The following is a 14,675-nucleotide window of genomic DNA, read 5'->3' on the forward strand; positions in this document are numbered from 1 at the left end:
TCACAAGATAGATAGATCTGCAAATACATGCATCACATTTTTACTAATATGGCTTTTTCCCCTCCTTTTTTTTTTTTTTTTAAGATCTTTACTGGTATTTAATTAGTTACTAAATTTATTTTTAGAAAATTATCAAAGTACATGCAAACTTTTCCTAGAACGTGGTAAATGAAGTGCATTCTCAAACTTCAAGGTTACTTCTCATTTAAAGACGTCACTGCTGGTTAATTTAATCTCAACATTCAGATTTGGCCAGTAAAATACTTCAAAAAAAGTCTGATGTGAAAAAAAAAAAAAAATCTGCTTTTAACATACAGTGAAAACTTCGTATCTTCTGTAATTTTTGTATGCATTTCTGCCCCCTCTCCTAATGGTTTTGCAAGCCTAGTAATGGAGGTCAAAGCTGAAGATGAATACCAGCTAGAACAAAATCACTATCATCCGTTTTCAGAGTTTCAAAGTTACGCCTAATCCTGTGCTAATGACTTAGCAGGCACAGGAACAACATCTAAATTAAAAGCAAGCAGATTAATTACATAAATCATGGAAAGCAATTCAATTTTTCATATGCGTTCTGCTTTGGTAATCCAAGCCAAAGAAGAGATACCATAACCTCACAGTATTCCTTCAAATGATATCTCTTTTGTACTTAAGGTAGACAGTAACTGACATCCTCACACTGAGGTAATTTTATTGCAATTAGTTAATCCCAGTTCCAATGCATGTCCTGAGACAAGTTAGTAAGTGAAAGGATTCAGAACTGTTAAGCGATTTGAGCGTGGAGGTTTTTTTTAAAAGAGAAACAAACCTATGGATTTTTTTTTTTTTTTTTTTTTTTATCACAGTAGTAGTGAATTAAAACTGGCCTGGACTCCAGAAATCAACTGTGAATTAAAACTGGCCTGGACTCCAAAAATCAAACCAAGATGCTAGGTAATCTTGGTAAAGAGAGGCCTAAAGCCATTTCTCCTGACAAAAATACCTAATTCCCACTAGAGGTGCTGACTTCGATTCCTTTCTTCACCCCGAGAAAGGCCCCTCAGCCCCATGTAGATGTGGCGGCCAAATTTCCAGCTCGTCTTTACGGACCTTCGTCCCATCAAACAGAGCACGGCTTCTCAAACCTGCCTCTGCCAGGAAAATAAAAGCCAGAAGTAAGAATAGCAAGCCCCTTATTGGAATAGCGGGCGAAGCTGAAAGAAGGGGGCACAGCTTTAAGGCAGAGAAGCTCACGGAAGGGTCCCCTCTCGCTGCTGCGCGAGACGGGGACCAACAGAGCCCGTGGAGTGGGGATTCACAGGGGCCAGCACAAAATGTTGCAAAATCTGCCCTCGCTTCGCTCAGTGACAACCCCTGATGGCGCTTCGCTTGTCCTGCGTGAGGATTAAAGGTCTCCAGCAGTGCCTAGAACTGGCAACACTAATTGCCCCGTGAAAGAGGAAGTTCAGCAAAATGATTAATATATTTAATATACATATATATATACGCACACACACACAGAGATTGAAAATAAGTTAACAGTTTGTGGAAGTGTCACATTAAGGTTTAGGTTTTTTTTGTTTTCTTCGACAGGATGAAACAACACATCTACTGATCTACGGACACACATTAACTGAAGGTTTACCTGAGACCCTGTAATATGAAGACAGACAGACAAAAGAAGGGGATAGAAACCGTCCCCTGAAAGGAAAGAACATTTACTGGCTACTACAGTAGTGTGTGTGGGGAGGGAAAAAACAGGCTAAACTACTCTAAGCTCACCATCTCTACACTGATTGATAAGATATTTATAGGGACATAAAACATCACTAGTACACACTACGTGAACACCGGTCACTGTTAAAAAATATCATATATGTATGTATAGGATATAACAAGAGAGTAAAGGTTACAGTTTTGCCAATTATTGAAGATATATTTTTCTCCCTCATTCTAGTGCATTTACAGTAAGTCGGGCTAGTTTTCTATTCAGGTAAATAAATGTACTCTTATTAAAAAGCTCTATTTTTACTCTGCCCAATAAGTAACAAAACTATGTAAATCTAGCATTCATATCACCACTTATATCTGGTTTCTAAAATGTAATGATTTAGAATGTCCTATTGCTACACAATGTTATAACGGCCATCTACCAAATTGTCCTCTCCCCGCAACCCTCGCGTTTTGTATATCTAACGTTGCATCCGTGCGGATGACTGCAGTGGTTAATTGTTGCGGTTTGGGGTTTTTTTTTTTTATTTAATGGAAATTATTTAAATGCAAAAAAAAAAAAAAAAGGCAAACAAAAACCACCCCTATGTACATTTCAGAGAGAACACTGCTTTGAAGAATTTCCGTGCTATATATATAATATATAGACAAGTGGGGTTCTGCTATTTCCCCATTGGTTGAAAGAGAAGAATACATCATCTAAAGGTTATATAAAGATGTTTATAGGAGAATGAATGGGGAGTCACAAAGTTGAACAACACATCTAGCTTCTAATAACTGTTGTCAGGTGGTAACTAGACTACACTTACCACTGTAAGAATACAAAGTTAGGCACAAATTATATGATGGCTTCTTGAGGAGATACTGTAAACAAAAGCAGAGAAACAAGGAAAACCATGTTCAGAGTATTGGAGTGAAGCAAATAAAGCCACAGCTGCACTTAAGTGTGGAGCAAGGTTTCAGACACTCCCTATAACTGAGGCATTTTTAATTTAAATGACAGGTATCAAATTATCAAAAGAAACATATGACAGTACTTTAAACAGTGATGCCCATACACCTCAGCCTGGCACCATTTCTAAACTACTTCTAGACTCAAACGCAGTTTAGTCCCAGTCTCAAATGATAAGTTCTTTAATTTTTGCTTTTCTTTTTCTACTTGAAAAGATCAAATGCATTACTGTCTTTCTGTTCCGATCTCACGTGTTGCTTCCCGGTGTGCTGTTTAAAGGGCCTCTGCTTGTTTAGATAACAAGTCCTCAAAGTTAGTTTAATTCATACTCATAAAAGAAGCGCGCAGACACAACGGGTCAAGGTCTGCTGTCAGCGTAGACAAAGCGACCCTGCTTGCTGCAAGAGCCTTATGCTGGATTTATACCAGGACTACAGGAGATCCCCTTCTTTGCTTACTTCCACCCCATCCGAGGGCTGAAGTCCCCTTCGATTACACCGCTAACAAAATCCTAATCCCATCATAGCTGCCGGTTACAAGGATGCTCGTGTGAAACAGCTCAAATTCCGCACAGAAGTTCCTTCAAAGGATTTTTCCATTGTGTTTCATTTATTCCTACGCCACCTGGCAAAACCTGGTATGTCGCCTGTTGCACGATATGCTTTTGCTGTTTCAGCGGGTACAGAACACGTCATGGGCATCACCTACACCTGGAAGTGGTCTAGCTAGGTCTTCCCTATGGCATGCAACAGTAAGTCCTACTTTCCTAAGCAACCACTTTCAGGCACTGCAGAAAGGAAACGAAGAAACGTCGGGGAAGCAAAATGGAAAAAAAAGATCAGAAAAGGCTGACAATGTTATTGCCACCCACGTTAATAATCATTAGCATTGGGTCCCCAGTTCTATATCCTTCACTGGCAGTTTAAGTCCCAGGGAAGAGGTTCCCAGTGGATCAATCATATTCATGTAACGTTCACCACGGTGCTTGGCCAAAAACGGACCCCAGTCAGGCTGTGGAGAGCACACCAACTTGAGTCGCTGCAATGTGGGGGAGAGAAAAGAGAGTCTCACTTGAAGTTACGGAGCAGAATTACAATGCAGAAGAAATGAGGATAGGCTCATTTAAGGTTATTGATGACGGCCCTGCAATGCTCCACTGCTCAGTGTTTGTTTTGCACAAAGTTTGCAAGATTAATAGAGGATAAAGTGCCCAGATTTTAATTATACAGTCTCCCCCGCACCATCTGAGGGGGGCTCAGAAGCACCGCTACAGATTCCAAGGCTCACTGAAGGACATGTGCACAATTACTTAGTCCAATGGTCTAAGCAGTGGGTAACTGCATAAAAATAACTGGATTTCTGTTTAGCATATTTCCCAAAAGTATACAAATGACCAAAAAGAAGTACATTGCTATGAATGAATAGAGATTTTAATTTTGAGGTGACAAAATGTTTCATTTCCATCTGCAGGAAGAAAAGAAAGAAGAGAACGTTAACCTGACAAACAACAAAAATCTTCTAATCTTTCCGCTGATTTCTTTATTGAATATGTGATTTGATTGGCGCATTTACAGATAAAAAGGAAAGAAAACATATTTCTGATGACTTAAGAGGGAACAATTATAAGTTTATTACCTAATAAAGTGAATCAGACCTCTATATCAGTTATTTTAATCTCTGCTTAATTACCAGTTTGCAACTCTTACCTCCCAAATCAACCATAATAATTTTATGCAGCAGACTCAATCTTCAGGAAATACTGGGCTACAGCTGAAACAGCTTCAGCAAAAGCCCCTTCAAAACAGATCCAACTTTGGGGTGTTTCTTTGGGTACACCCCTAGAGGGACGGTAAGGAGAGCACCCTATTTTTGCGGCAATATATATGCCATTACAACACACATAAATTAGGGGATTGGGAGCAGAACAATCGGTCTCAAGGAGGGAAACTTAGGCGACGACGACCAAGTAAGTCTAATTTCACATTAGCTCATTTCCAGTAGGAGCAGTTGTCTCCTGACCTACGCACTCCAACGTGCTCTACGCAATGGCTAAATGGCCCTTTAGACAAGCGGCCTCGTTGCCTAGTCCCAACTGTCTACTTGGATGCTCTCCCTAGGGTGTCCCACCACTTAATATTGAATTCCTTTGCTCTATGCGAAGCAGAAAAGCACGGTCTTTTCCCTTAGGCATGTGTAGTGTGACATATTGAGAGACCAAAAAGATTATTCTATTTTAAGTGCATTTTCTCTCCTTCTCATTTTTGAGGCATGTAACAGCCCCGATGGGTTCTGCAGGAGAACTGAACTGCAAAAGCGGCTACGAAAAGGGGAGGCGAGTGTCTGTTCCTTATCCCGAGGAGGCAACAGCAGAAGCGGCATGCAGTGACAAGAGGGCAGAACCAAGAAAAGCCTCAAAGGCCAAAAATAGGAGCATTGAACTTCTTCAGAAGACAAGGTGAAGGCAACGAAGGAATGAAATGCTGACATGAGAAAGACATTGCTGTACCGTGCCCCACGAGGAACTGAGGAGCCAGCGGGATGGGACCAGCCGGGGAACCGAGGCAGGACCCCGGCACGGGGACAGGGAGCAGAAGGGGACTGCCCCGTTTCTGGCGTGGTGGGGGGAAGCGGCAGGAATCTGATTGGCAAAATAAAGAAAAGCAGCGTGAAAAATAAAGCGCCACCTGGAATTGTTTTTTAAGCTCAGGTGCCAGAGAGGATCAGCTTATTCAAGAAAAATAAAGAAATGAAGAAGGAGGTCGGGGGGGAAGATTGCCAGCTAAGTTTTATAACGAGCAGTTTGAGCTGTAGAGCATGAGTTCTTTTCGTACATCTTATTCCTGAACTTCATCAAGTGGCACAACCTCCTGGAGCGCAACCCGGATGAAGCGGGTATCCAACCATCTCGCATTTTGCGAACGGGCGACCCCGGATTGACGTCTCCTAGAGCTGGCTGCTGAGCTCGCTGCGACGCGATACGCACCAGCAGCTGATGCTTCCTACCTCTGCGTGCTGCTTTTGCAAAAAAGGCCAACAAACCTAGAACAACGTTCCCGCAGCAATGCCATACCGGGGCTCGTGAAATTTGTAACTCCTTCTAGTTCTCATGAAAGTAATCACTTGACAATTTAAGAGCATTTTGTTGAGGAACAGGGAATGGAAGGTCTGCATTTTAAATCAAGCGAGCACCTCTTTGCCACACAATAACTAGCTTACCAGAAAGTAATCTTAGCACTATTAGACATTCAATATCACAAAAATCAATGTAAAATAAACCAGACAGTCTCCTGTGACCGTATTTTTAAGCAGCAAAAAAGACAGAAGAATTACCTCAATAAATTTGCCTGGGGCTAGATGCATTTTTATCACAAACATAACTGGGATCCAGATAACTGAGCAGGCCAGCATCAGCCATCCAAGCACCATGGACCAGCCTGGATAGTGGTAAGCTCCGTAAGTCATTGGTTCCCACTGGTAAAAACTGAAGCAAAGAATAAACTGGAAACAAGGAAGGAAAACAAATATGTTTGAATAAGCAAAACAAGCCTGCTATGCAACAAACGGTAGGTATCCACACACACAGTTGGTATATATGGAATGCAGATAAAAAGTACACACACCTAAGGCAGGGCGCTCACACAAGCTGCAACACACAGGTCAGAGTCGGAATCTAATGAGTCGCCTGGAAATCTTGCAAAATCCCACAAAAATCACTGTATTTATGCCAGAAGAACTGAAATTAGGATCTTGTCCCTAGAGTAACATGCTTTATTACATGGTCTATTGGCAGTTTTACCTAATGTGATTATGCCAAGTTACTCCATTTTGCTTACTGTATGAATAGCAATACATCTGCTCACATTTGTGCATAATTCAGTAACTTTTGGGAAATGCCTGTGCTCGCAATAATTGCACACAGAAGATTTATAGCAGTATAACTAGGTGAAGGCACATATAAAAATGATCATTTTATTTCCAGAGATGTGGAGTAATTGAAAGTCTAATATTAGACTATCCAAATGTATCAAATATTAGCTTTACAGAGGCAATAACAGAAAAGAATGTATTGCCTGGTTTTGCTTTGTCTCTTTCCATCGCATAAAAATAGAATTACGACTGATCAGCGTCAATTTATTTCTCACCGTAAGTTCACTAAGTATTACATTTGGAGGGAACAACAACAGAACACGCAAGTTTCAGCTGAGCTCGTTTGCTTCCCAAATTTGCTTTTCTTAAGAGACAACAAAATTTCCTATTCCCTGGTTGTGATTACTGGCAGTAGCTAAGAGTGCAAGTCTGATCAGTAAAGGAATCGAGCAATTTGCAGAAAAGCCTTATCATTCCCTTCAGAAGGGTAACGATGGGTCTAAGGCAGCATCTTGAAAACAACCATTGGAAGAAAAAAAGAAAAAAAAAAGAGATAAAACACCCATGTGCACACACCTTTGTTTGTAACAAGGCCCTCAAGAGAGAAAAAACACATTGCCGTTGGTGTTATCCTAATACTACGAACTGCGCTGTGTCTTCAAACTTTTAAAAAGGGATTTGCGAACTATATACTGTTACAATCAAAGAACAATTGCCACTGGATAGGTGAGATAGATCTACCTGGTTTTCATGCATAGCAATACTATACATCAGCGAAGACAATCGGTAAAGAAAATCTATGCGGGAAAGTAGAACATCTTCATTACGGCCATTGGAAAAATTGTTTTTATCGTAGAAAATTTCTTTTCCTCGCGACTCAGGGTCTTGTTGAGCTCGCCAAAACTCACTAGTCCCTTCACACATGCATCCCTGTCTGCAAAAACTAAACCTTTTTCAGTTTTCAGAAAAAAAATTACCTTATTCCTGAATTAATACCAAAGTTACTAACTTTGGCCAGAGCTTCCCCCCCCCCCCCGCCCCGAAATAAAAAGATTTACTGACACTTACACTGCGCTGAAGACCAGCACAAATAGGAACTTCCCAGCACAGAAGCCGAAATACAACTTCTCTGGAAGAAGTGACTGCTGAGGACTGTGGAGTCCCCATTTTGCTTCTTCACCCCACCCGACAGACACCACACGTTTGAAAATGCGTGTCTTTTCAGAAATTCTAATAACTTTTCTTATCTTGTACCTAAACATGGATGAATACTTGTAGGAACTATTTAGGACTGCTGTGAAACGATAAGTTTTTAAAACCCTACACAAATACTGATAATCTTGCTGCACCTGCGGTCCAGGCCTGAGGACTTTGAGGCTGAAGTACATGCTCTCAAACATAAAATACCGGTAAAAGAAGGCTCGGTTGTTTTATACTGACTTATCAAGCCGAATGCTTTTGAAATGGCTGGAGGAATTATTTTGTTCTTCTGCCAAAACATGAGATGCAATTAAAGATTGTATCTGTACTCAGGTTAAAATGCAAAGGAAGTGTTGCGTTAGAGAGCTAGAGAGTAAATATAGATATAGTTATTATACGTTGGCTCTTGGACTCGACAAAACATGCGTAGCAACGGTAACATTGAGAACGTGCCATCTTTTAGATTCAACGGAGATTTAAATTCCAAGTAAAGAATCATTCGGGGTTTGGGAGTAGAAATAAAAATAAAATACAGGAAAAAAGAGAAAAAAACCCACAAAAATAAACGAAACGCAACCTGCCTGTAAATTTAAACCCCTATTTATTCTTTTGAAATGAAACACACGCAGGTCGATGCAGTTCCCAGCAGCCCCGGGACCCCCCCCAAGGTCCCGGTGTCTCCCCCCGGCCCGGGCGGCGCGCGGCCAGCCGCTGTCGCACAGCGCCACCTGGCGGGGGCGGCGGGAAGGGCCGGGAGGGGGCGGGGCCGGGGGCGGGGCCGGGGGGCGGGGCCGGGGGGGCGGTGGGCTCCAGTCGCCCGGGCTTCTGCGGATGCCGGGGGGGCGAGCGATCCTTCACCGCCTCGGTGCCTGCAGGGGTTGGAAACAACAGTCCTTTTTTCCTTTCTTTTTCCTTTTTTTCCCCCCCCCCCTTTTATTTTTTTTTTTTTTTTTTTTAGAGAAACTCAAGTGATTTCTATTTATTATCAGGAACATAGCTGTATCCACCTTTGCAAAAATATCTCCGTCTGTTGCAGCTAAAACTTTGCCGCTCACATTTCCACGTAAGCCCTTCCCCAAAGCACGTCTCTCAGATTAGTTTATGGCTGGCTCAATAAAATGGTTTGTCCCTAGCTCGGCCTAAGAACAGATGGGAGGATCGTGCAATTTCCTCTCCCTCTCTGTATTTATATGTACCTACATATATATTCCAAGCACACACACGTATACAATAGTCAAAACCGCTGGTATGCAATGGTATGCCATCCCAGCATTTCGCACAGACGGGGAAAGGCTACCAGAGCAGCGTGTGGAGGCTCACCATGGCTCTCTACCAAAAAAAACCTTACTTAGGCTCTGCTTCATCTGCTACGCACACATGCGAGAACACACGTGCACGCATGCGCGCGTGTGTCTGGGTATCTGCATCCAAGAGCTAATTACCGCATTCAGAAACATCATGAATGATGAAGAAACAACAACAAAACTCCTCGGAGAAGACATTCAAAAAATTTTTGCTTACTGTTAAAATAGTTGGTGTCACGAATGCCCAACAGACTCTCCAGAATTTACTTGGCTGGAATCCAATCATCATTTCTATATCTTCACAAAATCTTTGCAATCCTGTAAATAGCAAATGGAAATGCAATTAGGTGTGAAAGAAACCGGCTGCAATTTGCAACACAGCTCTTGTGACCTCCCTTGTGTCTAATTACAAAAACAGACTTTGACTTGTTGCTCGAAAACCTCAATGGAGAACCTAACCACACAGTAAAAAATGAGACTATTATGGTGGGAACCATCCTAATAAAATATTTACTTCCCAAGGATTATAGCAAAATTGAGCTTTTACATCAAGATTAAGTGTTCAGTATGTTCCGGGTTAAAGCATTAATAGTACCTACCGGTTAGCTGCAATTATATGTATACTTGTTATATTTTGCTGCGAAGATGAACCTTATTAATATTTCTATACCTGTTTCAGCACAGATAATATCTGAGCTTCTCTATACCTACTACGTGACCAGGGTACGGGATGATTGTATCACTTAGCATTAAAACCGGTAATATCCTGTTATTTTTCGTTTGATATGTAAGCAGTACTTACAATTATTAGAGAGCACCCGTAAATATTTTAAATTATATTCAATGTTGTTTGAACAAACAGATTGACTGATGTGTTAATTCTTCAGATTATTGTATTGATCGCATCTATAAAGTTACTTGAGTTCATAAAACACACGAGATGATTGCAAAAGGGTATTTCAGCCACCTCTGCAGCTATCTCCCTGGCCATGCCATGCGACTGGAAAAGCTGTGCCAGCCCAGTAGCTGCTATTGCCCATCTGATAAAAGCCAGTCTGCTTTTCAGCCTTGTTCTCTGCAGAGCTGTTTAGGTAAACGGCCCCTGCTCAGTACAGCAATCAGTAACTTATCCAAAAGTAACAACAACAACGTTGAAATTTGTTCCAGCTTTTTTAATGACGACAAGAAGGAGGAGGTCTGGGGGCCAAGGCCGAGCTCCTCTGTCACACAAACATTTCCAGTTCGGGCCAATTTTATCAAATGAGGCAGGTGATCGTCTCTGTCATTTAAATTTTACAAAGCATTATTCTACAGCATTTAGTGCAACTTTTACGATGTGGGGACAGAGACTGAGCTTAAATGTTGGCGAGAAGTCACTGAGTAAGGGAGGAAATACTTGGAACAAAAGGAATAAACAGCTTTGTGTTCTTACTGCCCTTATAGCCAGCCACTGCAGCTGCTGAATTTAAGAAGGGATAATCCCCAGGCTTGATCCACATAATTTTGAAGCCTTTCTGTTGATATCAAGGAGAACTAAATCTATCCACCTGACTGTTCCCAGAATTAAGAAGCGGTGGCCCAGCAGGTAAAAAATAGCAATGGCTCGATATTCAGTGTCTTCTGATGCACCCCTAAGAAAGCAGCAGGGCTAGATGGTGTTAGGGCAGCCTTAAAGGCCCAGCTCAGAGGGTGAGCACAGATTAAGCCAGTCCAGGCAGATAGCATGTCTGAGAAAAGCTAAAAAAAAAAAAAAAAAAAAAAAGCGTTATGATAAGAAATAGAGAAGCAAAATCCAGAAATTAAACAAGATGGTATTGCAAGAACTGTATTTAGGGGAGGGGAAAAGTACAACCTGCAGTGGATGTAAGCTTAGAAAACTAACCCAAGGGGACCCAGGTGGCACATTTTTTTTCTGTAACTGTAATTTCTCTCCCTCTTTTTCCCATTTTCACTGACTACAGAAAGCCTCTTCTCTTCTCTGTAAAATACAGGTAATTTTTACTACCCCTGGAATCACCGTACTTCAGCACCCATCCGACCCATCGTGTGCTTCCCCTTTTTGTAAGAGAGCTTTGTAAGCCTGGACCAAATGTAACCCCCAGGGTCACCGTGTCAGGGACATGAAAGGAGATCTTAGCTGCAACGGAATGATTTGCCCCTGCATTTTATTTACCTGCATATTACAGTTCAGTGCACCGTCTGCAGCAAGCTACGTGGGAGATGCTCACGCTGCGGTGGGAGCAAAACTAGTTTTATACTAGTTGCAACAGCACAAGGTACGGGCTGAAGGGTCTTTCCACAAAGTTTAAAGCTCGTCCAAGTCTCTCTACTTCAGCCACGCTTGCTGCTGCAAAGGAGGTATACCTAACTGGATAGTTACCAGGGGCTTCTGCCTCCAACATTCGTGCAAGCTTCATGCAAAAGTGCACAGATTCGTTTGAAACTCCAATTAAAAAAATTCTGTTCCTTCCTGCAATCGTCAGCAGACATTCACAGTTTAAGGCACTTTTAAATATTAGCAGTTCAAGAGTCAAATGCATGTAGATAGATACAGGGATTACACAGCACCCATCTCTTTCCCAGTGAAAGGCTGAAAATGGGTTTGTCAGGCTCCACAGAAAAAAGCAAAGGCTGCTTTAGTTAACAGAATGATGACTAAATCTTAGTGTGTCTCGTTTCCCTCTCAGATCAGTCAGGCCTGCTGAATAACTTTGGGAAATAAACAATGAGACATGATATTCCATATCTCAATTTCCACTCTCTAAAGTAGGATGATGTATTCATAAGTGCTGCAGATATAAAATCCATTAAAAAGGAGAATGCAAACCTAGACAGACAACTACTTCAATATTCTTCTACAGGTAAAAATGTTCAAAATTACTTTCTACAAATACACTGCAGCAGTTACCGCTCACTCCGACAATGAGCCTTCCCAACAACAGCCTGTCAAAAAACAGATCTAGAAGGAGCACAAACAAAGTTAAGGTCATACATTTTCAGTCTCCCACAGTGTTTCTTTCAAGCACAAGGATCTTTGTATTTAGCTTCACGTTACAAAATGCAACAGTGGGAATTATGCTGATGATTAAATTAATACCCGCAGCTCTAAGCTATTCTTTACCAATCATGCATCGTAATCTAAACAACTGGAGAATAAACATCTATACCGGCATGTGAAATAAAAACCAGTATTTGACTGGATTATGTAGCACTGACTCTACTGAAAAATAAGTGATTGCAAGGAAATAACCAAGTGTGCCTCTTTTTAATTTAAAAATCTCAACAACCTCAGCAAGCAGAACATGTAACAAGAACTAAAGATAGATTTATTTCATCATAAAAGCACCTGCCGCTATTGTGCCAATCTGCTTCCTATGAAGAGTACAAGTATACCGAGAAAAGTGTCAGTGGAGTGTAAAAGAGCAATTGTCAGAGCTTGAAGATATATTATGCCAATTTTAAGCACTGCTTGAAGGAATATAACAAGAGCAGCAGCTTCACTTGTATTTATAACATGCAAATCACAAATATACAAGCTGCATTCCTATTAACAGTCCTTGGCAAAGCAGCTTTAATGCGGCAGAAGTAGCTGCGATACATTAGTCAAGCAGATAATGATTGCAAAGTAAATCTCTATTTTTCATGTAAAAGACTGGAAGCTCTTTAGTCTAGCAAAAGGTTAATTCCAGGGAATAATCTTTGAAGCAGTTTAAATCAAAGGCCTTACTAATGTCTGTTGATTAACGATCAGTTGGTACAGAAAGCATGGAAGGAATGATTTGTAATCGGCAGATCTTTCCCAAGTCTGATTACGTTAAAGTAATATGTAACTCAAAAAAAAAAAAAAAAAAAAGGTTTCCTCTATTCGAATCCTTCCTTTGCAGTGCTATGACTATTTCTGAATTGTTTTATGTTTTTCATAACAGTTAGCGTTTTAAGGAATACTGGATTTGTTGGGCAAAGCAGGCGCTAGCCAGAGCAATTTTGCTTACAAGCCAAATACACCGTTGTTCCACAAAGGCAGGTCTGTAGTGCTTCTGCCACACAGTGTTCAGAGGAGGAACAGAGCAGTATTTGCTCACAATTTACCTTCATCCTTATTTAAAAACATACAGAACAAAGAAATTCCACAGATTTAAGTAGTTTGGGGGTTATTGAAAAATACTCTAAGGAAGGAATTTTTATCTTGCACGCTGACGGCAATGGCTTTCAAGGGGGCAATCTTTTGGGGACAGACCAGGTGATGCTGTAGATGCTGCTGGCCAGGAAGAGCGACAAGATCTGGTGCTTTAGCACAGCGTCGTTCAGGCATGCTCTCAGCAAACAGATGAGGAGGAGGAAGGGAAAAAAAACCCAACAAACCCTTATACTCTTCTTGAGCATTCCCACTCACCTTCTCTTATGGAATTGCGTTGATTTTAGGAAAACTGGGAAATTGGTCAGTACGGTAACCAGATGCTAATGACTCAGGTGACATGTACCTGGTGGTGTTGCCACAGGAACGCGTAAATGCTAAGTGTGGTGGTAACCAGGGGGAGGGAATGGGCAAACCTTACATGTCTTCATGGAAAGTGAAGCACAGAGCAATGGCAAAACTTGCCAGCATTGATTTTTCAAACCAGGAGTTCTGCTAAATAATCCCCCAAATCCATCTCTCGACTGCACTTCAGGAGATATCTCAAAGCATTACACTCAGGTCCTTTGAGAAGACTGGTTGAATGTAAAACTGATCACAGTTACCAATATCATTTCACTCACAGAGATTACACTTCTAAACTGACTCTAATTAAAATACTTACATTTCAGGGACATTAAAAACAACAAGCGTTTTGATCAACCAAACCGTGATCGGTCTAAATCAACTTTTCTCTCAGTGTTTTGACTTTTTCCATTGTATTCTGTAACGTTTCCTCACTAGGTCATATCTGACTTCTTAGCTTACAACCACTCAGGCCTTCTCACTGGACTGGATGTCAGTGGAGATAAAATACACTTCTGTACTTCCATGAAATTGGAGAAAACACGGAAGGGCTGATTCCCTGTCCTGTCTATAACATTCATTTCTCAAGCAAGAGCAGCAAGTTCTGCGTGTTTTGAATTACATACGATTTTTTAATGCATTTATGTTACAGAGTGGACCCCACAATGTAGGTAGATCTAAGTAACCAGTGCACCGGACTAGAGCCTAAAATCATGGTGCTATATATGCACCTTCAACAGAAGGTCTTGGGATTGTTTATGTCCAGCTGACACAAAATACATAATTCATTCCTGACCACAGCAACAGAGGAAACAGCCTTATCTTTGTCATCTTCAACACTGAGATTCAGATCTTACTTTGCTTTTGAAGGCAAGTCTTAAGTGGCACCACCACGCTCCAGCCATAAATTAATCATCTGTTATGTAGGGAGATCTTCACATTTCCTACCACAACCATCTGAGACCACACATTTCCAAGAACCAACCTCCTGAAAGCACCGGACCGGTTTGGGAGCAAATCACCAGCTGGCATCAACTGATGTTGCTACAGTAGCATCGAGGTAATTGCACTGCGTTATGCTAGCTGAGGATCTTCCTCATCATTTAATGTACGTCAGCATGGATCGACATAACTGGTGTTGCCACTGTGCGTAATTTATCAC

The 14,675-nt window shown here is 41.3% G+C and overlaps 1 protein-coding gene across 1 annotated transcript in view; it reads right to left on the reverse strand.

Moving 5' to 3' along the window:
• Positions 1-2,300: 2,300 nt before the first annotated feature.
• The window catches only part of SLC6A5 (solute carrier family 6 member 5), a 32,959-nt gene continuing 20,584 nt past the window's right edge, over positions 2,301-14,675 (reverse strand). The window contains exons 14-16 of the mRNA XM_069804039.1: positions 9,251-9,351; positions 5,993-6,160; positions 2,301-3,700 (exon numbers count right to left, since the gene is read on the reverse strand). Of these exons, the coding sequence (XP_069660140.1) occupies positions 3,545-3,700; positions 5,993-6,160; positions 9,251-9,351 (425 nt within the window). The 3' untranslated portion in view covers positions 2,301-3,544. The remainder of the gene's footprint in view (positions 3,701-5,992; positions 6,161-9,250; positions 9,352-14,675) is intronic.

The sequence above is a fragment of the Haliaeetus albicilla genome, chromosome 16 (genome assembly GCF_947461875.1).
Source record: "Haliaeetus albicilla chromosome 16, bHalAlb1.1, whole genome shotgun sequence".
Taxonomy (NCBI): Eukaryota; Metazoa; Chordata; class Aves; order Accipitriformes; family Accipitridae; genus Haliaeetus; species Haliaeetus albicilla.